This window comes from Mustela lutreola, chromosome 6 (genome assembly GCF_030435805.1).
Source record: "Mustela lutreola isolate mMusLut2 chromosome 6, mMusLut2.pri, whole genome shotgun sequence".
Taxonomy (NCBI): domain Eukaryota; kingdom Metazoa; phylum Chordata; class Mammalia; order Carnivora; family Mustelidae; genus Mustela; species Mustela lutreola.
The window spans coordinates 103,158,403-103,181,393 of NC_081295.1; the positions used below are offsets into that span (position 1 = coordinate 103,158,403).

Sequence of the window (22,991 nt, forward strand, 5' to 3'; positions counted from 1 at the left end):
GCAAAAGGGGTGGGGTGGGGTAAAGGAATAATTGTAACTGTAATTTGTATGGAGTCACATAAAAAAAGAGATAGGATTTTAAAAATAACTCATTTTGTTTGGTGATTCATTGCTATTGTGTCAGACACTGTGACTGGGGCTCTTCATAGCAGATATAACTAATATTGATAAGGCCATTAAGCCCATCCATTATTAATTTTTTAATATAAAAGAATGGGGTAGAAGGTGCTGAAGGGTAACGCTACAGCACTGAAAGCACAAAATCCCCATTATTGTAACGAAATGGGAATACCATACACCTTCAACAATCACCTGTTTTACTGAGACAAGATAATAATAAATCATCACTGTCTTCAACACCTTTCCCCCATGTTAAACAAACCATTCTAGACAGGGAAACAAGCTAGTGAGGCTAAAACTGGAGGCTCCTGCCTCTCTTTACTAGGTGGAACTAGCCCCTAAAATCCCTTCATGAGGCTAGAAACTAAAAAAGGGCCCCTAAATATCACTTCCAAAAGGAACAGAGGATGGAATAAGTCAGAAATCCCCAAAGCTAGCTAAATAAGACTAGCATTTCAGGATTTAGCAGCAGAATAAAATCCAATTTAATTCTAAGCAAACATTTCAAAAAGCCTGGGATGGAATGTTTGACAGAAGTAGCCAGAACTCAGGATTACCTTGCTCTAATCTAATCAGAACGATTATTTCATGAGCAAGTGCTAAGCACTGGGACTGTGTTAATAAAAGTGAGGAAGGCACAGGTATAAGAAAATCTAAATACTTCTTCACTGCTTCCTTAATCTGATCCTGACTGATAGTTAAGGATTAAATAAATGCACAGTTACCTCTAGGTAAGAAGCTAAAAGAGTATCCTCTCACTTTCACTTTGGGACCATCAAATCAGGCAGTAAGAAGAGCACGTTTAAAAAAAGAAGGGAGAGACATGCAAACTCTCTTGATACAGTGTACAGTCATTATAAAATCAAGGTACAACAGGTGGTTAGGCAGTAAAGAGAGTAATTAAATGGATTACTTCTGATAAACTTTAATAGCAAAGCCTCTAGCAATGAAGAAAGCAAAATCAACAAAATCAATATATTTTGTTGTCTAAACATAGTTCATTGACTTTGGGAGTGTAAGAAAGGTTTAATTAAATACTGAATGGGAGCAATTATATTATTGTATACAACATCCTATTATACTTATTAAATATTAATAAGTATTTAATAATATTAAATATTAACATTATTACATCTTATATATTACATATATATTGTTTAAAAATCATGTAAATGCAATGTTTCCTGTTCTGTTTCTGTAATGCTCATCTCTAAATCTATTTCTAATAGGTTAATTCCCAGTACACTAGAGTCTTCAAAGAATTTTTAGAGATAGTATTGAATGTCAAAACTAAATTAAACCTCTTTATCCATTCTCATCTTTTTAAAGTTCCACACAGGAAAAAAATCCTACCAATGTGCTGTGTGCTAGGCCCCTCCCATATGCAATTGCAAGTCATGGCTAACAAATTGTCTGAAAATGCACTAAATGCTTCCTAACTGACCACCACCCTCGGGGGCACAACATTTTTTTGCATGTTATCATCCCTTTAACAAGTATGTCTTTCTTTCCAACTTGGTCTTGTACTGGTAGTGTCAAAAGACACAACCACATACTCCTTAGCATATACGAATCAAATACTTGCTTCCTTAGCACATAGGCTGAGTCACAAAAAACTGCCTGTATTTAATCTATAAATAAGGAGTGAGACATACCGGCTTCCAGTTATGGAGTGAACAAGTCATGGGGATGAAAGGCACAGCATAGGGAATACAGTTGATAGTATTGTAACAGTGCCATAGGGTGACCGATGGGAGCTACACTTGTGGGGAACGTAGCATAACATGTAGACTTGTTGAATCACACTATATTGTGCATCTGAAACTAATGGAACTTTGTGTGTCACCTATACTTAAAAAAAAAAAAAAAGCCATTTCAAATAGATCGATCTAATATATAAAGGGAATGGTATTTCTGCCAAAGTCACCTTCTCAGTGAGTGAGGTTTACCTTAACTATCCTACTGGAAACCGCACACACACAACCCCAACTCCACCCCAGCACTTCCTGCCTTCCTTCCTTGCTCTGGCATTTCCTAATTCTTATCTCCCATCCCTGCTTTATCACTTGCTAACTTATTACAATTTACTTACTTTTACTGTCTCTCCCTCTTCCTCCCCGCCCACTAAACCTTCAACTCAATGAGGAGCTTTCCTCTCCAGCGCCTGAAACCATGTCAGACCCATGCCAGATGTTCAGTTAATCCCTGCTGAATGACTGAAAACTAACGTTTAGAGCACCAATAACCAGTCAACTAGAACATTCCATCAATACAAAGAGAGTCACTAAGAAATTTTTTACTCTCCTTACGATATGACATGACGCATGATACAACAGTATCCCTGACTTACCTTCTGCTCTTGTATCTGGGCCTTCACCACCTTGAACTCGGCTGACGGGGGCTTCTGATTGGCCACCAGCTCCTCGGTGTCCAGCATCCAGCTGAGCAGGGACTCCAGGGCGTCCTGGAACCGCCCACAGTGCAGCAGGGCCTCCTGCAGCTGGGCTGCTCGCTGAGCCACCTGCAAAGTTGCCGTTGAATCAACTTGCTTCCATGAAAAATGAAATTGGCCCACCAGCCACCACTTTTCATGCTCATCTTCCCATCTGGTCACAGATTTTCTTTTTCTTGTCACTTAAAATCTGCCCAAAGCCTTGACAGTGGGCAGGACTGTGGTGGAAAGGAGTCAAAGTCTAGCAAGCCAAGCCAAGAAGAAAAGGTTTCCATTCCAAACAATAATGTAAAAGATGAAATCTTTGAGATTTTGGAGATACCAAACATAGTTATGATTAGCCATGAATAATTCGAGTACTATAAGGTTACTGAAACAATGCCTAATTCATTTTTATCAGTATACTTCTGATTCATTTTTTTTTTTATTTCCTACTTTTAGCTTTAGACAAATCTAAAAAAAAAAATGATAGTAGAGAGAAACAGATTTCCATTTTGCTAGGCAAAATACCTGTAAAGTATCTGATTAAATTCTGCCAACTCCAAGTCCTAGAGTCCTTTTTTTGACAAACCAGGGCCTTTGTATCCTAGTAAATGGAGTCTCTGTGTCCTACAGAGAGATATCCTATTGCCCTTCTCACAGATCTTTTCCTTCAGGACTGAAAAAGTAGTTGGCAAGATATTTCAAGTACCATGGAATACATTTACACCTGACACTACTTTCCAATTGTGTTTGAAGGGCACTACAATACGAGTCAGGCTTTAAAGGATGATAAATGTGCTTCTGAGATCAGGCAAAATTGCTTAAGATTTCAGAGCAGAGAAAACAGCAAGAACAAAAACCACCAGCACCAGACAAGCACAGCCATCCCACAGCAATGTTCTGGTCATTTACATCATGTGAAGGGCTGCCATTGTGTGTCAGCATTATCTCCTTAAGGTATCAGTGCATTATTTTCCAGGGTTTTCCCTCATAGATATTTCGAAAGAGGTGGGATCTACATCTCGTAAGTAAAATAATATTTAGAGTTAAAAAAGTCTACAGCAAGGGTGGCAAACCCTTTAGTCCAAGGCTGACAGAGAGACAGAGCTGCTTTTACCTGCACAGTGTGACCTATTATACAGTGGGAAGTTAGTTGCCAACATCTGAAAATTAGGTTTCATGAAAAAAAGAGAGATTTCCAGGTTTCTTTGAAAGAAAGTAGACCACATGACAACAATAAACCTAGGGTCGGTACACGCAATGATTTCCAGGAGGCTAAGAACCGACTGTACCTTTGAAATGTGTGTGTTCCCTCAACACGAGCTCATGGATCATGGGCCCCCTGCCATCACACGGGCACGACAGGATCTCTGTCGAAGTCGAGAATGGCCAGAGGAGACCCAATTTCACCCAACTGGCTTCTTTCATTTATGCTGCCCACGGACCACCTGAGAGCATCTGAGTTTGGGCCATCCAGTTTACAGCAATATAAAAAGGCGGGCATGTGTAGGGAAGCTTAGCTACTAAAAATATGATTAGTCGTCACAACAAATGCTAGAGAATAATAGTCAACAGAAACCACAATGAAAAAGATGAGGAAATCACCTTCTTATTGAGAGTCTTCCAGCGGGCATTGACGTCATCCAGGTCATGCTCCAAAGCCTGTGTGCTGGTGCTTTTAGCTGCACTCTGAATAAGGCCTTGACCTAACCAGTTTACGTCTTGCTGTTTAACCTGCAAAGGTTCAATCTCTTCTTTTTGGAATACCTGCAGTCAGAAGAGCAATCATTTATACAAATTATCTAACAACCACCAAATATATCATTTGCTCAACTATCAGCTTTCCAGTATTAATGGTAAAAAATGTTTTTGTCACTCCTCCTACGTCACAGCAACCTTATAAGTAACGGTAAGAAACTAAACTAAGTACAAATTCATAATATTATCAAAACCACTCAAATTTTAAAGAATGATTTTCTAAGTACCTTTAATCAGATTACCTCTAAAACCAAGAAAAGAGTTTATCTGTCCTCTCTCTATTGCTTCATTAGCATAACACTAGATAGTTTCTATCATTTTAGTTTAGGTCTTGTAGAAAAAAGTATGGAAAATGCAAAGAAGGGAAATGATGGGCCCCAAAAGAGCCTTACTGGGCTTTATCCTCCTGGGATACCCGCTGCTAGCTGGCAACTGCTGAAGTTTGAGACTCAAATTGGAAGTGAAGGTAAAGAGCAAGGTGCCGAGAGGAGCCAAGAGGCCAATCTATAGCTTGCCAGCGGGGCCAAAATACAGAGCTAGGAAAAGAGAAGGGATGTTGGCAGGCACAGTAATAGAATGGGTCCCTCCCCACCCAGCCCCCTCCACACCTGTCAAGGTGCCGACGACCTTGCAAGAGCACGGAGCCCTCACCCCACGGATGTGCTCACACATGTCTCTGGCCCAGCAAGTCTGGTTACTCTCTGGTCACAGCATGCAACGCCAGTCATTTGCCAGAACTCTCCCCCCAACTCTCAGTCCCATCCAATTTATGGTCCCCAAATGCCTATAACTGGCAAAACAAAACAAAACAAAACAAAAAACCCTCATGTGCTAGAGTAAAATGCCAGTTCCACAAAAGCAGAAATTTCTGTTTTCCTTAAGTGGTTCTACGCCCTGGAGCTACCACAGTACCTAGCATGTAATACGTACCCCATAATTACCTGCTGATGAGTATCGGTCCAGAAAAATTATATTTACATCTTGGCGTGGATGACATTAACCTTGCAAAAGGATTATACTGATAATATATCACCTCTTTTATAGAGATACAAATGTTTTAAATATAGGGCCTAAGGGATGCCATAACAAAAAATAACGTAACCAAGGTAGGAAAGTTTCGCTAGATATTCAGACAAGACAAGGTTTGGGGTTTGAGTCATTATACTACAGGGCACTATATATCAATAGTCCAAGTAAATGAACAATTAACAGACTATATGAAAACATTAAAAAGAAAAATAAATTAGGACTTAAAAAATTACAGACATCTTATGGAAAGTAATTTTTAAAGATGTAGAGGCTACAAGAGAAACTCTTCAAACTCTGGCCTGGGACAACAAGGTACTCAAGAGAAAATTTAGAAATAGCAAACAAATAAATGATCATTTCCCTTAAAAGTCTCCTCTCAGCTAAAAGCCCAAGTTTCTTCCTCTACATAAAATCCTTACAATTTCCACACTGGCTCGTTGTTTCTATATAATAGTACAAAAATATAAACAGTCAATTACACATAACCAAAGAAATAAGAACTCAAATCACTGAGAAAAAAAAAAAATAAGCTTTCATAATTTTTTAAAAGGTTATTAAGTTACCTAAGAAGTCAATACAAAGTTGCAGCAAGGTGATGAAAACAGAAGTTGTTACTACCATTCTACTTCTTTTCCTTAAGATTTCTAGGAACTAACTGCCATGGATATGTTTTACCACTTACAGAAAAGAAGGGGGACTGGTAAGAAAACTGCTCCTTCATAATTCCAGGAATGTGCCAGGGAAAAATTCTACTCTCCCTTCTCAGATAACATTCAGGACAAAAAAATTTAATATAATGTTCTAGTAAATTGCCTTCACCTCTGATCTTGGTTTTAAAGAAATTAATTTTAGGGCTGCACATCAGAGTAGGTCTGGGTGAGTCTGGTAATTTTCTAAAGTGCTACCAAAAAAAAAAAAAAAAAAGGCTATGGGCTAAAAAAGAGAACTATATATTCCTAAGAGCTTAATTACTTTCTACAAATAAAGTGCAAAACCCTTTACATAAAAAAGTACTTTTAAAGCTTTTAACCTAATATGCCATTTAACATGTGCCCAAGGAAAGGGTAACGCTGATGGGAGCAGTTATTTTGTAGGCTGGGAAGAGGACCTTTCCTGATACTGTCTAAATTCCTTCTCTCTCAGTGGCAACAAATACCTAGGAAGAGAGACTTTCCCCCTAATCTAACCCATAAGCACACAGACACAAAGTTTAAAATAAAATAAAATTACCTCTGAGGCAAAGTTTACCAGAAGAGCTTAGTAAAAATACCAAAATAGCTGAACTTCAATCTGAGTGGGAAGAAAATAATCACAGGCTTGACAAACAACCCCTACTTAGGACAAGGCTGCACCCTTTACTTTCTTACCCCATTCACCGCTCACAACAAGTTAGGAGCTTCTAATGACTGCAAAACACAGCAAAACTTCTCTACTTCCACATTCAGAGCAACTGAGAGAAGATTTTCAGCACGTTTAAAAATGTCCTTAATTTGAGCAGACTACTTCGCAGACCACAACAATAACATACTATGTGTTTGTACCTTCGTGACGAGGCCTGTTCAACCTTACAAATCCAAAATAACTCCCCTTAAATGGCAGTGTCTTAAACCACAATTTGTGGAAAAGCCTAAGAATGTTAACACAAACTCCCAGGGGTAGCATTCTAAATGCAGGGAACAGGTACTATGTCCACAATCAACAGGACTCTAACCAGCTGGGAATAATTATTCTTCTTTTTTAAAAAAGGTCCTAATTAATTTGTTGTAATGATAGATTTATCCCTACCTGGCATCTTGGAGGGTACTGGGCACATCCCCAAAATAAGACTGGATTTGAGCCTTACTAGAAACACTAGTGACCACTTTAATACAGAATACACAAACTAGGGGTTGGCACTGCATAATTTCACATTCCCATTAATTACCTGAACTGCCTGAAAGCCATTACAGACTGGGTCCAATAGTCCTGCCTGGGCCCTTGCTTTTCGGGGAGCTGCTTGCTTTCTTACTGGTGTGAACTTTGGGGAACACTTCCTGTGGACCATCTCCGTCTCCTGGGCAGAAAGGGGTGCCTCCACTTCCTCTTTAGATGCTATGTTGGATTCTTCCAGATCGTATGGTGTCAACAGAGTCCCATTTTTTACTACACTTGTGCCACCACAACCTGTATCATTTCCCTCCAGATCTGTGAGAGAGAGATGTAAAACCTCAGAAGACTCTTCCAACAGTTCCCTACTTCGCACTGTGATTGGAGATCCTCCTGGTCCGTATGTTTTCCCTTCCTCTCCAGGATTAGAAATACACTGGCTTTCTCCATCTCTTGGTGCCATTAAGGGATCACACTTAACAGTGCCCTCTTTCAAATCATTCTGCAGGCAGCAATTTTCACCATAGATTTCCCTTTGACCCCTTACACATTTTGTTTCCTCTAGCGGAGAAACATCATGTAAAATCATTCTGAAATTTTCATCAGGGTGGGCACTTCTACTTGAAAGCAATGGAATTTTCTGTTCACTAATGGAATAAACAGAAAAGAATGGTCTGTATTGCTCTGCTATATGAATATCTTCAGCAGAAGACAAGCTTCTAATTCGTGACTGGTCTTCAGTTAAAATGCCCTGTTTTTCTTCCCTCTCTGCTGGAGGGCTACATAACCCAGAGTCATCCTCCTCCGACGTTAAAGAATTAGTACCCCACCTGCACTTGCTGTCCTTGGTAACGACATCTGACATATCAGTAGGTTCAACAAAAGAGCTTTCACTTTTGTTTGCATAATCCATAAAATTGGCTGGGACAAACATACGCCAGGACCGTCTATGTTCTTTCTTTTCTGCATGGGATTTGGCTTTGGGTAATCCTGTGGTTCGAATGATATCACTATTTAGTTTGAGCGCATCAAAGATCATCTTTTCATCTAGTTTGTTAGCTTCACGACCTCTCAGCTCAAATACACTGGAAGAAGCAAGGGCACCGTTAGAGCATAAAGAACTAACATCCAGTGTTCTGTGACTGTAGGGTAAAGTCCGATCTGTAAAATGCCTGGAAGACAGGCTACCCTTTGAACCAGAGTCTATCTGTTCATTTAGTCTGACAGTGTCATAGATTGACCGCTGTGGGACGTAACAGTCTTCGATATTTAGGTCCTCTTCTTCTTCACCTTTCCCTACACATGGGGGATTCTGACGTAAACAGTCTGGTCTGCTGAGTGGCTTCCCCATTTTGTAGATAGTTAAAACAAATATTGCAGCTCTTGACACAGAAAATAAGAAAGAAGGTAGAGCATCTTTCAAAAAAGTGTACTTCTGACCAGAGTTATAGTGTCCTCAGCATAAAGACATATGCTCAAATAATAACAGGTTGTGATCTATGAGGTGTTAAGGTCATCATCATCAGTGCATCACTCTAAATGCAACTACCTTTTACCTGGTTCTTTTTGAAAGGAGTCTAAAAAATAAAGTGCATCAAGAACACAGAACAGAAATCTTCCTCCCCCTTGCCCTGTTCCCCAAGTTCCCTAACACACACTCCAAAACACAGAACAAAACAAAACAAAACAAACACACACTTAACAGTGGCTCAATCAAAACATTCCATTATCAGTTCGTTTCCCTTTTCAGTCTAATTTTGCATCTGAGATTTCCAGGTTAAAATTTCCAAATGAGCAAGCATTTTTAACAGGCTGAATGTTAATATCCGCAGAACTCTGTTTAACTGTAATCCACTTAAGGATGGCTTGCAAAACTTCATCTCCTTTATAAATAAACCATGCTTCAGAAACTTAAAAGACAAACACAGGGGCCATGTATTTTTCAGACCAAGGCACAAATCAAATCTTCAGAGAAAAATAAGTTGTCTAATGCTGTTATGAAAGTTAAAGTCTTCTTTTACTTTTTTTGGGTGTAGCTATAAATAATCTTGATTCAAAAGGCAGTTTTTCTTCCCATATTAAGCTTCTTCGAGGCTACCCAAAAGAAAAAAAAAAAAAATAGACTTTTGGACAGCCAAGCCAGGACAGTCCAACAACCGTTTAAAGTAAACAGAAAGCACGGTGTACTATAAACTCCCCTTTAAAAAAAAAAAAAAAAAAAAAAAGCCATTTCCAAAGTCTTATCTGATCTTCCTTAAGGCTTATTCCACCTGAGGAAACTGCAGCTGAGAGGAGCTCCGGGTTTCCTCTAAGGCACAAGCAGCGCAATTCCCATTCAGCTGAAAACCGAGACTACTCTAGCCTTTGAAACTGACCCTCTGTGGCCGCGGTTTGGCTTTCATTTTAGCTACAGCTGGAGAGAGGCAGAGGTGGCCGGTGGGGGAGGCCGACAGACAAGGAACTCCAGCAGGGACGTCCTGCGCTGTCCCCAGCTCCTCCGGGCAGTGCGGTCCCCGGCAGGCATCCTCCCGAGCCAGGGCGCCGCCAGCAATGCCCTCTCTCTTCCGGCAGCCCCGACTCGTCCCTTCGCCGAGCTGCGCTCCCGGCCCGCAGCGCCAGCGCCTCGCTGCTACGCCCTCCCGCGACTTAACTTCGCAGTCATCTTTTTCTTGGACTCCTGGCCTCCTCTCGGGAGCCGGCGAGCTGCTTCAGGGGGAGGTACCTAGAGGCTGGGAGGCGGCAGCGCAACAGCTTGGTGGTGACATCAGCGCCCATCAGACCCGCTCCCGGCACCGGGGAGAGGGGCAGCTCGGGTTCAGAGATCCCCGAAATCCCACCAACTACGTGGTTCAACTTGGGGAGGGATCCGAAGGGCTTGCAGAGGTAGAGCCTGACTCCAGGGACTCCCTGAGGAAAGCCTTTTGTGAACGCCCCTAGCCGTGCTCATTTGAATATTAAATGGAGGGGGAAAGGGCTACGCAGGTCCCTACCCTCCAGATGAAACCACACCCTCAAACCACACCTCAGGCGCTGCTGTTGCAGACTGTGTTTCAGTAGCATTTGCCATGCAAAGTGCGGATCACTTTGAGTCCGGCGGTGAATCATTGCTTTTTAAAGCCCAAGTTCAAGTTTGACTGTTCTCCAGAGTAAATTATTCCTGTGGGCACAGCCCTGAGCGCTGCTGACATGAATATCGGTGGTTACTAATAACCACACAGGCCCCTGGAGCTTAATGCAAGGCCCAGACAAAGATCAAGGGCAGCCAGTGACTCTGGATATTTAATAAACAAAATCACATCCGCAGATGGTTATCGATGGAACACTCTTTAAAAACACTGAAAATAAATTCAGCAAGACAAACCTTAACCTTTGCAGGAAAAATTAATAATTTTGTTTAGATAAATAAAATCTATCCATTTTTTATTTTATGAAATAAGCAACAGTATTAGAGTAGCAGACAGACCTACAAATTAAAGCGGATTGTTTTTTTCTCAATCTCACAAAATAATCATTTGAATGTAAATAAAACTGTGTTGACCCAAAGAAGGCAATTATGGTAAAAAAAAAAGAAGAAGAAGAAGAAGAACCTTATATACATTCTCTGGGAATTTTACAGAAAAGATGTGGCTGGGAACTTTTGTACTTTTCATGAGAAAACATTATTCCAAAATTATTTTTATATACTTAAGAACTGAACCTTAAAAAAAAAAAAACAAAAAAAAAAAAACCTTATTTCCAACCAGACCTCTATAGGTAATAACACCCATTCAACAATTATTTGATGCAATTCAGTATGTGGCCACCATTAAGTTGGGAAAAGAAAAATATATACATATATAGCCATCTATAAAGACAAATGTGTATAAAAGTACCTATTAATATCACAGTATCAATGCCCATTTTTCATAGTTAAGTAGTGAAATATTTCAATAAGCCCTTGATCCTCTGGTGCTTGAGCACAGAGGTTGTTCTGGGGTACTAATAGTAAAAAAAAAAAAGAAAAAAGTGAACACAGTTACCATGTTTGAATAGTAGACTGGGCACTAGACTGAGAATTATGAGAGACCAAGGGTTTTACTCCCAACTGTCCCTATCCTGATATGTTTAAGACTGAAAAGTACTTATTCATGGCAATATTAATATTCAAGTTTCCATGAATATGGATGAGTATCTTTCCCTAAACATCCTGAGATTCTCATGAAACTTTCCATAAGAATGGCCCTTATTCTCCTTAGAATCTTACTCTGAATCATTATCACAATATTATTTGGGTTTTATGCAAACCTAAGAAGAGCAACATGTAACTTTCTCATTTGAGGTGGATAGTGTATTTTTTTAAAGTTAAAATTTTAAACTACATATATAATCCACTTATAAATTCAAGCATTCATAAAAAAAAGTACTATCTACCAAACACCACAGTAAGCACTGGCAAAACATTGGTGCAAAGACATTCAGTACCACTGTCCTTATACAACTTAGAGTACAGTGGAGAATATGGGTGAGAAAATGGGCACAATATACAGTTTGGAACTAAGGAATGTTAAGGGAAAATGCCCTCGGTGATTATGTTTAAGTATATGCCACTTATTTAATAACTGAATTCCTATTTTACTAAACTAATTTCAACTAAGTCTACAAATGATAATCCTAATAATTCTGATTCAGGTTAAAATCTGAGCTATTGATATTATATTAGTATTTATGATAATTATAGTGTGTATATATATGTATGTATGTATGTATACATGATGCATGTATGTATATATCTTTGTTACTTAAAATCACATTCCAGGGGTGCCTGCGTGGCTTAGTCGATTAAGCATGTGACTCTTGATTTCGGGTCAGGTCACAGTCTCAGGGTCTCTGCCCCTCCCTACCCTCAAAAAAAAATCAAACTCCAAAGGTGTATCTGGATAACTAAAGAACTCATACATTTTTAGAGCAAAGCTAGACTGGTTTATCTTCCCTTCCCAAATTTTATTTATACAGCTACTTTAAATGTTATAGTCTCTAATGTTAATAAAATCAAGATATATTATATAATATATAATAAAGACATGTTAAACTGTTAAATATTAATCATTATATCTAGACCTCTCACATTTTCATAATCACAATGAATAAAATGGGCAAAGTTCTTCTGAAAAATAGTTAACCCTATTATTTCATATATACAGAAATTATAATGTTAAATGTTCCCAAAATGTGACTGCTTACTTGCTGTTGCCTACTAGGTATTCGTGAGCTAAAGTATCTCCTAAAGGCAGATGATTTTGGAAAAGTACACAAATTCTAACTGCATAATAGCAAACTAGTACCACTTTCTCATTTTCTATTTCTAAGGTGAAATTAAGTCATTGAAAAAAAAGTTCTTCAAAAGTCTTACCACCAAGTGCAACAATCCATTTCATAGAAAAGCTAAAGGCTAATTTTACCAACTAAAACATGCAGTTTTTAGGGCTGAAGGATTGGTAATATTGAGAAAGTCAATGTGCAGTAAGCAGAGAATGTGCATTATCCACGAAAACGGACAGGAGAATTTTCCTGTCCCAACAGCTAGGTACTGAAATCTGGATCAGAAGCCAAACAAGAGATATATGGTTTGTTGGGGGAGGGGAGAATATGGTTTGCTATGACACAAAAATAAGCATTTGGAGCAACAATTTCTGTTTTTCTCTGAAACATAAACACTACTAGATAATGAAAACTGAAAGAATCCCATGTTTTTAGTTTCAAAACTAATAAACATCTTCACATAAATAACTAAAGGATTTTCAAGGATACTTATCAGATGAATATGCAATAGCTATTTATTTTAGTAGAAGTAGTTTATATTAAAAAAAAAAAAAAGTAGGATATGATAACCCACCACAAAAGCAAACAACTTCAAAAACACTTAACAGACTTACTGTCTGATCTTGATGGGAATTTATCTTGGTGTGAACGCTAGGTTAACAGTTTTAATAGGTATTTTCTATTTTTCCTGTAAGTAACTATAATATTATTTTTCCTCTATCTTCAATATGGTTTTCAGATGACAGTGGATAAAAAATACTCTGATAAAAAATACTCTGTGTAACAGAAAGTGATTCTATATATAACACTGCTAACTGAAATATAGGCATATGTGCATATATAACTTCTGAAAGTTAAAGTTTTTTTTAAAAAAACTTTTAAAGTTAAAAAAGTTTTTGCAAGTTAAGCAAAAACCAATGTCTCAATGTTCAACCTCCCTCAGAAAACCAAAAGCCAAACAAAACCTGAAAACATTTTTCATACTAAGACACTACTAAAACAAAGTAGTCTTGAAATTAAGGCAATTAATAAGTGAGCAACAGGATATGTGAGCACAGACATTTTCTCAGGGTATCCTGGTTCCTGAACAGCTCCAAAAGCTTTCCAGTTAACTTTATAACCACAGCATTGACCTCCCTGAGACATTACTTAATGAATGATTATAGTCCTGCGCAACCACTTAAAAAACATTTACAGGTCAAATTTTCTTAACAAGAGACCAAAGTAGAATTCCATAACCACAAACCAAATTCTCTCTCACACACACACAGACACACCCACACCTTTAAGCAACTTTCCACATTAACAAATTATGTGACCACCTTTCATCTAAGGGAGGTCTGTATGATAATGACAATAGATTTGATGATCTGGCACTGGGGGAGGAGGATAATCCCTTTAAAATGGTGTTGTAGTTTTATCCCATTAACAACAAAATAAAAAAAAATAAAAGACAGAGAAGAAGAAAAGAATCCTTCCCTCCTCCCCCCACACCTGGCACATAAAATCTCTGGCTAAAACTGCCCTCTGAACAACCTACTTTAATTCTCAATCTTAAAGCAATAGAAGAGAGAACCATGCAGCATAGACAGTGACAGTGTTACTTAGCAAAAGCAGAAAGAGAACGCACGTTGCCAAACACCCATGGTCTGCTGGTTTTTGAGTGAGAATTACGAGGTTTTACTGACACCACACAGCAGATCAGTGTCAGCTCTCTGTAGCTTGGCGTCCTGGTCTCTGCTTGGGTGGGTCTTCTCTCTTCCCCAGGATGGATGAAATTTTTTTTCCTAAAATCTTAAGTGCCACACTGATGATAGCTGATTAAATGATGTGACCTGCCCATAAGGCCCATGCATCAAATTGTGGTTTCTACAGTGAAAATATTTTCAGTTTTTAAAAATACCAGAGGAAGATATCGTGCAACTGCCTTGCTAATAAAGTCACGTGAACAGAAATCCAGTCAAGTAAGTAAGAATTTTTTTCCCTAAGAAAAACCTCTTCTACAACAGCAAAACTTCATGTCCTCCTGTTTTCAACTAAAATGGGGAACAATTCGCCACAGGCCTCTATATAACAATATGGGCAAAACCCACTATGTTAAAGCATTCTCTGGATAGTTCAATTTTATCTTTGAAAATATGGTGACATCACAGAGATTGTTTTAGGATCAAATCATAAATACCTTAGGAAAGTATTTGGAAAGTGATTTATTTCAGCAATACTATTTACAAATTGGGCTCCAACTGCCTGGTTTCTGCAGCCTCAAGATACCCGGCATTTTAGTTGACCCCTATTCAAATGAAGACACCTGGGTTAAACAATGCCTTCACAGGGACTAGAGAACACGTATCCCAGTGTATGAGGCAGGTGTTTTGATCTCTGTCTATGGTTTTGGTTTGGCTTAAACATTTTCTGCTCTATGTAATTCTATTTCAATTTTGAAAATAAAAACAAATCAGTTTAGAGAGACTTTGTACTGGAGATACATTATTTGTGGGGACAAACTGAATTACAACTTGGGGCAGCAACAGAAATAAACAGTAAAGCGATTCTGAGATAAGCCTTTTTACCATGGCCTCTATAGCGGTGGGAAGGGTACATGTTTAGCTAGGATGTGACTGTATATGTTCATTAAAACATCAGGTTTCTTTGATCTTCACTGAAATTAAATCAATTCAATATGGTGATAGTGATTACTTCATGATGATCAGAAGATCTGACTGGCTATTGATGACATCACAGGAACTGCTGGGACATGTTCCTTGTATACAGTTGGTTACATGTGTCTTTGATAAATAAAAATGTGGAAATATTAATATTACTTAATAATGTAGTTTAGATTTGAAGATAATGTTATGCTAAGAATCTTTAGCAGGAGGCAGGGAAGGGGGAACACCAAAGGGAATTTTTTCTTTTCTGCCTAGGAATTTATGATGATGCGCATAGAATTTAATGTAATATAGACAATTTAAGCAGAAAAATGATACTTTAAATTATCAACAGTAAGAGAAAACACCTCACGTTTCATACATTTTAGTCAGGTGACTAATATTTAGAAGTCAGAAAACATATGGTAAACAGAACTCACGCAAATAATTTAAAAACTTTAACACAGAAGTTAATACCAATATATTTTCAAAAATTTGGAATAGCTTTCATAGACATGAATTAGGACATTTGGTTCAGAATAGCATATGTATTTAATCATTATGTTTAGGTTGGTATCTTAAACATGAATTAATTTTGAACTTTCAAGGATATTAACTGCTATTTCTTAGGTTAATTTTTAGGGAAAAAAAAAAATGGAAGCAGAGAAGTCTTACCTAATTTAAATAATCCATTACCCTCCCAGTGACTACAAGGCACCCTCTACTGAGTAGCTAGGTAATAGCTAAGTTTCAAGCCTACTCGGAATTTTATATTATGGAAAATGGTTATAAGATTCTATCCATGATATTAGGTTAAACTAAAGCTACCTGAGAGAGTAATGTCAAACTGGATTACATTTCAAAGTCTAATAAAAAATAGACTCAGTACTTCAGTGCTCCTTCTATTTTATATTTAGAAATTATAAAAAATAGCTATTATTAGCAGAATATTATTATTATATTAATAATACAGATTATTCTACTTAATATTTCAGGAAGGTTTAAAAATTTTTTTATATTAAAACTAAATGTCCAACAAAAGCCTGCCCAACAAAAACCAAATTAAGATCTGAGAGGTTCACAAATTGATCTGCCACTTGAATCAAGAAAGACAATCTCACTTAGACAATGACACGTTTGGTCTACTCGGGCTGCAGAAGCGGTGGTGTTGACTACCATCAACATTACAGCATCTACACACATATTTATCTCATTTTTCTCATAGCAGCCGGTTTTACAGGACACTTAGGGTATTGCTAGTCTTTGGATTCAAATCAACAATGGCTTGTTAATTAGGCCACCCAAATTTGGCTACAGCAGAGATTTTTTTTTTTTTTAAGATTTTTTATTTATTTATTTGACAGACAAGAGATCACAAGTAGGCAGAGAGGCAGACAGAGAGAAGAGGAAGCAGGCTCCCCACCAAGTAAAGAGCCCGATGCGGGGCTCGATCCCAGGATCCCAGGATCATGACCTGAGCCGAAGGCAGAGGCTTTAACCCACTGAGCCACCCAAGGGCCCCTAGAGCAGAGATGTTTTAAAATTTCCCAGAGAAAATACCAGATGTGCATCATGATGAATCAAGTTGACACAAAATGGTGTATTATTTCCACCAAAACAACCAAGCTGGGACACTCAAAACCTGTGTGACCTTGGGCAAGTCACCTACCTAACTCCTGGCTCTCAGCTTCCTTACACTAAGATGGGGATAATAATAGCATCCATGTCTCAGAACTGTTAACAGGATTAAAGACAGAGTTTAGAGTAATGCTTGACAGGTAGTAAGCCCTCCATAAATATTAATTGTTGTAATTGCTTTTTTTAGAACACACACACAGACACACAAATAAATAGAATTAGTGACTGTCTACACTACCATCTTTATTTACCATAATAACATTCTTGTTATTTTTCCCCCTCTGGTCCTCGAATATATTAAATGTAGACAACTTGTCCACTTGGAAACTTTTATTTTAGTCACTGGGTCTCAAGACACTGAAGTTATGTCAAGATGTTCTTTATTACTAAATTTCATTAAAATCAATCAACTCCTTCCAAAGTAATCAGAAAAGAGACAACACAGCATGATAAGTGGTTTATTTTAGAAGAAATGACCACTTTATTTCTCTTCACAATCAAATAAAACAGTCTCTGCAGCCCTTAATGGTAATGATGCCTTAGTGCTTTTGAGTTTACAAAACACTTTGAATGCACTGGTGAGAGAGTTCCTCTTACCTCTGCTTTTTCTTACTTTCAAAAGAACTTTCTCTAGAGAGAGCCACATTTTTCAATGTACTCATGACTGGGAACACAGCGAGGGAGGCATCTGCAAGCAGCAGCACCAAAATTATTACTTTGGCCCATTTTCTTACACATAGTTGAAGTAGTTTTTTGTTTGTTTTTCCCCCTACACAAATTCACAGAAAATCCATAAAAATGATAATGTTTCACAAAGGCACTGGACATGCTTCAATTTCACTAGGAAGAAGGCAACTTGATTATTGTCATTCAAGCACTCAAAATTTGTCAGGGTTCTACAGAAAATTCCAGAGACTCACTCATCAAGTTCTCCCCAAATCTCTGAGGCAGCCATTGTCACAGAACTTTGTTTTTATAATAGCAAATCCTCTCATGTGAAATCTCAGCTTTGCAAACCAAAAACAGGAAAGTCTGACAGACCAATTAAGGAGGAAAATCAACAGTGTGATAGCCTTCCCTTAATTAGTTAAGGGAAACCTCCCTAAAATGGGGATGGGAAGTTCAGGAGGGGGAGATCTCATTGCCTACCACTCAGTCCTCAACTGAAATCCAACAGGAAGAGACAGAGCGTGCGAGTGGACACTAATACTTCACTGCTGCACAGACAGGAGCAAGACAGGTTTACCTCCTCCTCTCTAAGGCCCACGGCAGTCCGGCCAAGGAGAGACGGTCACAACTCAGCCAGTGAGGAGCCACTATCCTTTCAATGGACATTTTGTTTATAACAGCCTTCCCCAATTCTAGCTTTCCTCCACCAAAGAATGTTCCTTTCTTCTCCAGACTTGTCTATGGTTCTGCCCCAGCTTGCTCATCCCACCCTGCAATTCTCTAATAAATCAATCTTTTGCTGGTAAAATAATTGGCAGTTTTACTTTTTAAGGTTAACACATTCTTGGCCTTCAAAAATCAGTGTCTATATAGATTCACAGAATTTTAAGCCCTGAAGGAACTGGGCCTTAAAGGCATCTTATAAACCACAAATAACCATAATAGTAATAAGAAAAAGAAGTTATTTTTCAAAACTCAGGCCCCTAAATAATGTTATTAAAGCTGAACAAAAGAGATACTATGTCAAATATAACAGCACAGAATTTGATAGCACATCTGATTCTTATTCATTTCTCATGGGAAACAATTCATAGTTTCGCAAATGCTACTTTTATTTGGTCTTATTTTTATCCTTTATGTGCAAATGGTGGGACTAATTGTCATACCGGGCTTTACTACAAAGTAAAATATACCTCATGAATAGAACAAGACCCATGCTAACCCCAAAGATTCATACTGGTCCCATGCAGCAAATTCTTGATATGTAGGAGCCCCTCTGTACAGGGTTGAACCTGTCTTTGTCCATTGTGGAGATGCAATTTCTGCCCTTATTATCATAAATGAAGTCAAATCCAGTGACACTGCACATGGTCCAACCATTTTAATCTAATGTTCTATTTATTAAGCTCACTCCAAGCTATCAAGTGGCAGACATCTCTAGCACTGAGGAACTTACCGTTCATCAAAAATATTTTATTCCTAATCCTCTGGAGCATGAGCCCAATATCTGTTTTTATAAAACCAGGTTTATGACATGGAACTCCACTCTGCCTTTCAAAATATGAACTTTTGGAAGAAAAAGTTTACAAAAGAAATTAAATTAAAAAGGATAAGAAGACTATAAAAAGGAAAAGAGGAAAAGACTATAATTCACCATTTAAATAAAATGCTGGGAGACAAACATGAAGAGAACAAGCTTTTTATGTTATAGTTAGGCCTCTGCAGGAGAGTTTAAAATATGGCTCTGGTCACTCCAGATGTCGGTTGTGAATGACATCAGAAACAGACCCTACAATGTTAGTTTCAGGCTCACCTAAAACTTTTCAAGCACCCTTTGACCTCTTGATATGATCTCAGGTCTAACCCTACAAGGGCCCAAATCCCTAGAAGTCTTGGAAATCTCCACATGCCTGGATATTGCCTCCACATGTGCTCATTCAGATTCAAACACTGTGTGATAGCTATATTAGAAGGCTCTACAAAACAGGCAATCTGGGACACCTGGGTGGCTCAGTGGGTTAAAGCCTCTGCCTTCAGCTCAGGTCATGATCCCAGAGTTCAGGGTCCTACGATCAAACCCCGCATCAGGCTCTCTCCTCAGCAGGGAACCTGCTTCCTCCTCTCTCTGCCTGCTTCTCTCCCTACTTGTGATCTCTGTCTGTCAAATAAATAAATAAAATCATAAAAAAAAAAAAAAAAAGGAAAAGGCAATCTCCTTTCTGTACCAGTTACAAATTTCTTTTAAAAATAAAAAAGAAATTGTTTTTCTAATAAAACACAATGAAAATATGAAATAAAAATTCTCTTAAAATTTTTTTTAAAAAACAGTAAAAATGAAGAATTCCTACCTTGAACACGTCAAGCTGTTGGTTAATCGTCTCTGTTTCCATACCAACAGGGCCTTGAGACTCTTCATGTTCTTCAGCCTTCTGAAGCAGAGAAGAAAATTCCTTCAGTTTGCTGTAGAATTCTTCAAGACGTCCGATGGTCCCTTCAACCTGCTCTTCCCTGGCTTGGGCCCGATCCAGTAACTTGTTGCATTGTTTGCTTAAAGCCTCCAAGTCCCTTTTGATTCCAACAAGGTCAGGTGAGGTCTCTTCCATGGCCAGCATCATCTTGCAGGTTTTATTAGCATTGTCGTTGCTGGCTATGAGGGCTTCTAGTTTCTTCAGAAAGGCTTGAATAGCCTCCTTCTGCTTTTGCAAGGTGTCTATATCTCTCCCCACTGGGGCCATGCTATCCAATTCATCATCGAACTCTGCAAACTGAGAAAACATCTCTCGGATGGTATTCTGGAAATGCCCAATGCCCTGAAGTTTTGTTTCCAAGAACGAACACCTTTCATCAACCTGCTGATTCAGCGCACTATGGTCTTGAGCTAAGGTTTCTGCTTGTAATAAAATATCAGAGGTTCCCTTTGAGTCTGAGGCTTCTACCACGAGGTCCTGGGCAAGTCCTTTGACCAAATCTACCTGATGCTTTACGGTCTGAAGTGCCTTCTGCTGGGTTTGCAACATGGTCAGGTACTTGTTACTGTAGGCCTGGGGTCCTAGGGAGTCATGGGCATCCAGCTGTTCCTTTACACACTCAAGCTGCCTTTTAGCTTCTTTGGAAACTTCCTGAAATTCTTTCAACTTCTGGGCCATGCTTTCCAGACAGAGTTTCTTACTGTGAAGTTGTTCAGTGACCATATCTACCTTCTGGATCAGTGATTTATTCTCATCTGTAACAACTTCTTTATCTACCTCACAGACACTGAGCAAGCTGCTGGCTGCGTTGTTGAGCAGTTCTACCATCCCCAAGTGTTGGTTCATTTCCTTCTGCAAAGACTTTAACTTGGCCATAGCATTCTCAGTTTCAGCAGGATCCAAGCAAAATTTTATTTCCTCCAGGTTATTCTGACAGTCGTCTATCCATGGCCGGAGAGTCTCTACATGCTCTTTATACTTGCGGGCTCTTCCCAGTGAATCTTTTACCTTGTCTTCTCGTTCTTTCACCTGCTTATTAAATCCATCCCAATTGGTTTTAATTGTGTTAAGTTGTGACTGTAAGGCCGCCTTCTCAGACCCTTGTGTTTTTAATAAAAGATTTTCACCTTCTGCAATGGTTTTTTCATAAATATTAGACTGAGCAGACAGAGTTTTACTAAAGTCTTCCTGGTCTTTAATTAATGACTCCAAGACATCAAGTCTGGCTGATATTGGGGGGGAACGGTTTTGCTCCTCTTTCTTCGTATCCAGCCAAGCCTGGAAATCTTGGGACATTTGCTGAAATTGGTGAGAGCTTGCACAGGCTGCCTGAAGGTGCTGAACATGATTCTCTAAAAATGAAATCACAGATATGTTTATTTTACATAAAAATGTAATCTAATCTATGAAAAGCCAAGAGAAAAACCACCAAATAAGTGGACAGAACCGTCTAAAAGGGAAATGACTTGTTCACTGGTGCGGTTTTTACATATCATGAAGGCCCCACGCAGCAGCACAGAGGGACTGCGTGGGTCTGGGTTCCGGCTTAACCCCTCAAGAGCTGTTAGACCCTGGGTGGATAATTAAACCTCTGAGCCTCATCTCCCCAAGTATAAATTGGCAAAATTAATAGAAGCTGCTGTGGCAATTAAATGATAATACATGTAAAGTTCTCAGCTTCATGCCTGTCATGGGAATGTGGTTGCAACAGTAATCATCTCATCATCACCACAGCGAACATCACAGTATCCCATCAAAATAAAGGAGTAGGCTGGAGACAGTTGCTACAATCAATAAGCAAATCCAATCAATTAAAAAATATATAAACTGAGTATTTACTAGTTGCAAGGCACTTAGAGTTACTTTTCAATCAGAACAAACACAGTAGCCAACTGTGCTCTCTTCAGGTACTCACTCCTGCTGCCTCTGAGCCCCATGGGCACATCTGTCACATAATCAGGTCCAAGGTAGGTGAGAGAAGAACCTAGTGCCCAATGCTTCTCTCTCAGGGAGACTACCAAGACTTGGTGAGAGAAGAACCTAGTGCCCAATGCTTCTCTTTCAACATTCCTCTAGAAAAGCTTTCTATGACAGGACAGAACAGAGTCACCACAGGTAAGAAAAGGACTCGAAGCATTTTTAAGAAGTATATTCACCTGTTCCTCTGGTGCAATGAAACTGTCATGCAGCAAAAAACATTAACGGACATCTTTTAAAGACCGTTTTGAAATATCTGACATTTCCACGGTTATGTGACTTTTGCCCATTGTTTGTGCGTTACCCCCACAGCTGTGTCTGCACTCAGTAGAGTGGCCCCTCCTTCCTCTGCACTCTCAAGGAGGGCAGAGGCCCCTCAGGGTCCTAGATTTGGGGCCACCTCCTGGAAAGAGGCACGATACTGATCTCCGTTTCCGGAAAATCCATGTATTCAAAGATAGACAAACCTGCTTTTTGTTCAACATCCTTAAATAATTTTAAGATGCCTTCCAGTTGCCTACTAAGCTCTGCTTTCAAGTACTCTTCCTTCACCAGTGCTGACAAATCCTCACAGAGGGTCTGGGCCACTTTTATCTGCTTCATTTCCTGCTCTAGTTCCTGCTTCACTTTTTGGGCTGCTTCCAACTGCTGTTTCATAGCCTCAGGGTGTGTGCTCACAGCCACACTGCTGCTGACTTTATTATCCAAGTCACTCAGTTTATCAGAAAGGCTTCTCAGCAGGCTTTGATACTGCGTGCTTTTAACAATGGCTTGGTCAATCCAGCTGCATCTGTCGCTCAATTGTCCCGTGAGGCTGTCCCACTTTTGGGTCACAGCTGCCAGTTGCTCTTTCACAATCCCATGGAAAGAAGGGTGTTCGCCAGGTCTGCTCAAGATGCCCCGGCCAGCATCTGTTAGCTGTTCGTACTGAGGCTTCCGAGTGTCAAATTCTTGCAGCAGAATCTAAGGCGAAGAGGTAAAGAGGGCAAATAAACACCCAAGTTATTGGATGATTGATTATGGAAAACGGAACTTTACATTTTTAGACAGACAGAAATGGTATTTATCTATCTAGTGTTTGCTTTT

At 39.0% G+C, this 22,991-nt stretch overlaps 1 protein-coding gene across 23 annotated transcripts in view; it reads right to left on the reverse strand.

The window, feature by feature from the left end:
* Nucleotides 1-22,991, reverse strand: part of DST (dystonin) — a 469,784-nt gene that overhangs the window by 74,510 nt on the left and 372,283 nt on the right. For all 23 annotated transcript variants that reach the window (XM_059178308.1, XM_059178298.1, XM_059178319.1 and 20 more), the window contains 4 exons: nucleotides 22,373-22,868; nucleotides 19,809-21,280; nucleotides 4,160-4,321; nucleotides 2,471-2,641 (listed from right to left, as the gene is read on the reverse strand). In XM_059178308.1, the coding sequence (XP_059034291.1) occupies nucleotides 2,471-2,641; nucleotides 4,160-4,321; nucleotides 19,809-21,280; nucleotides 22,373-22,868 (2,301 nt within the window). The remainder of the gene's footprint in view (nucleotides 1-2,470; nucleotides 2,642-4,159; nucleotides 4,322-19,808; nucleotides 21,281-22,372; nucleotides 22,869-22,991) is intronic.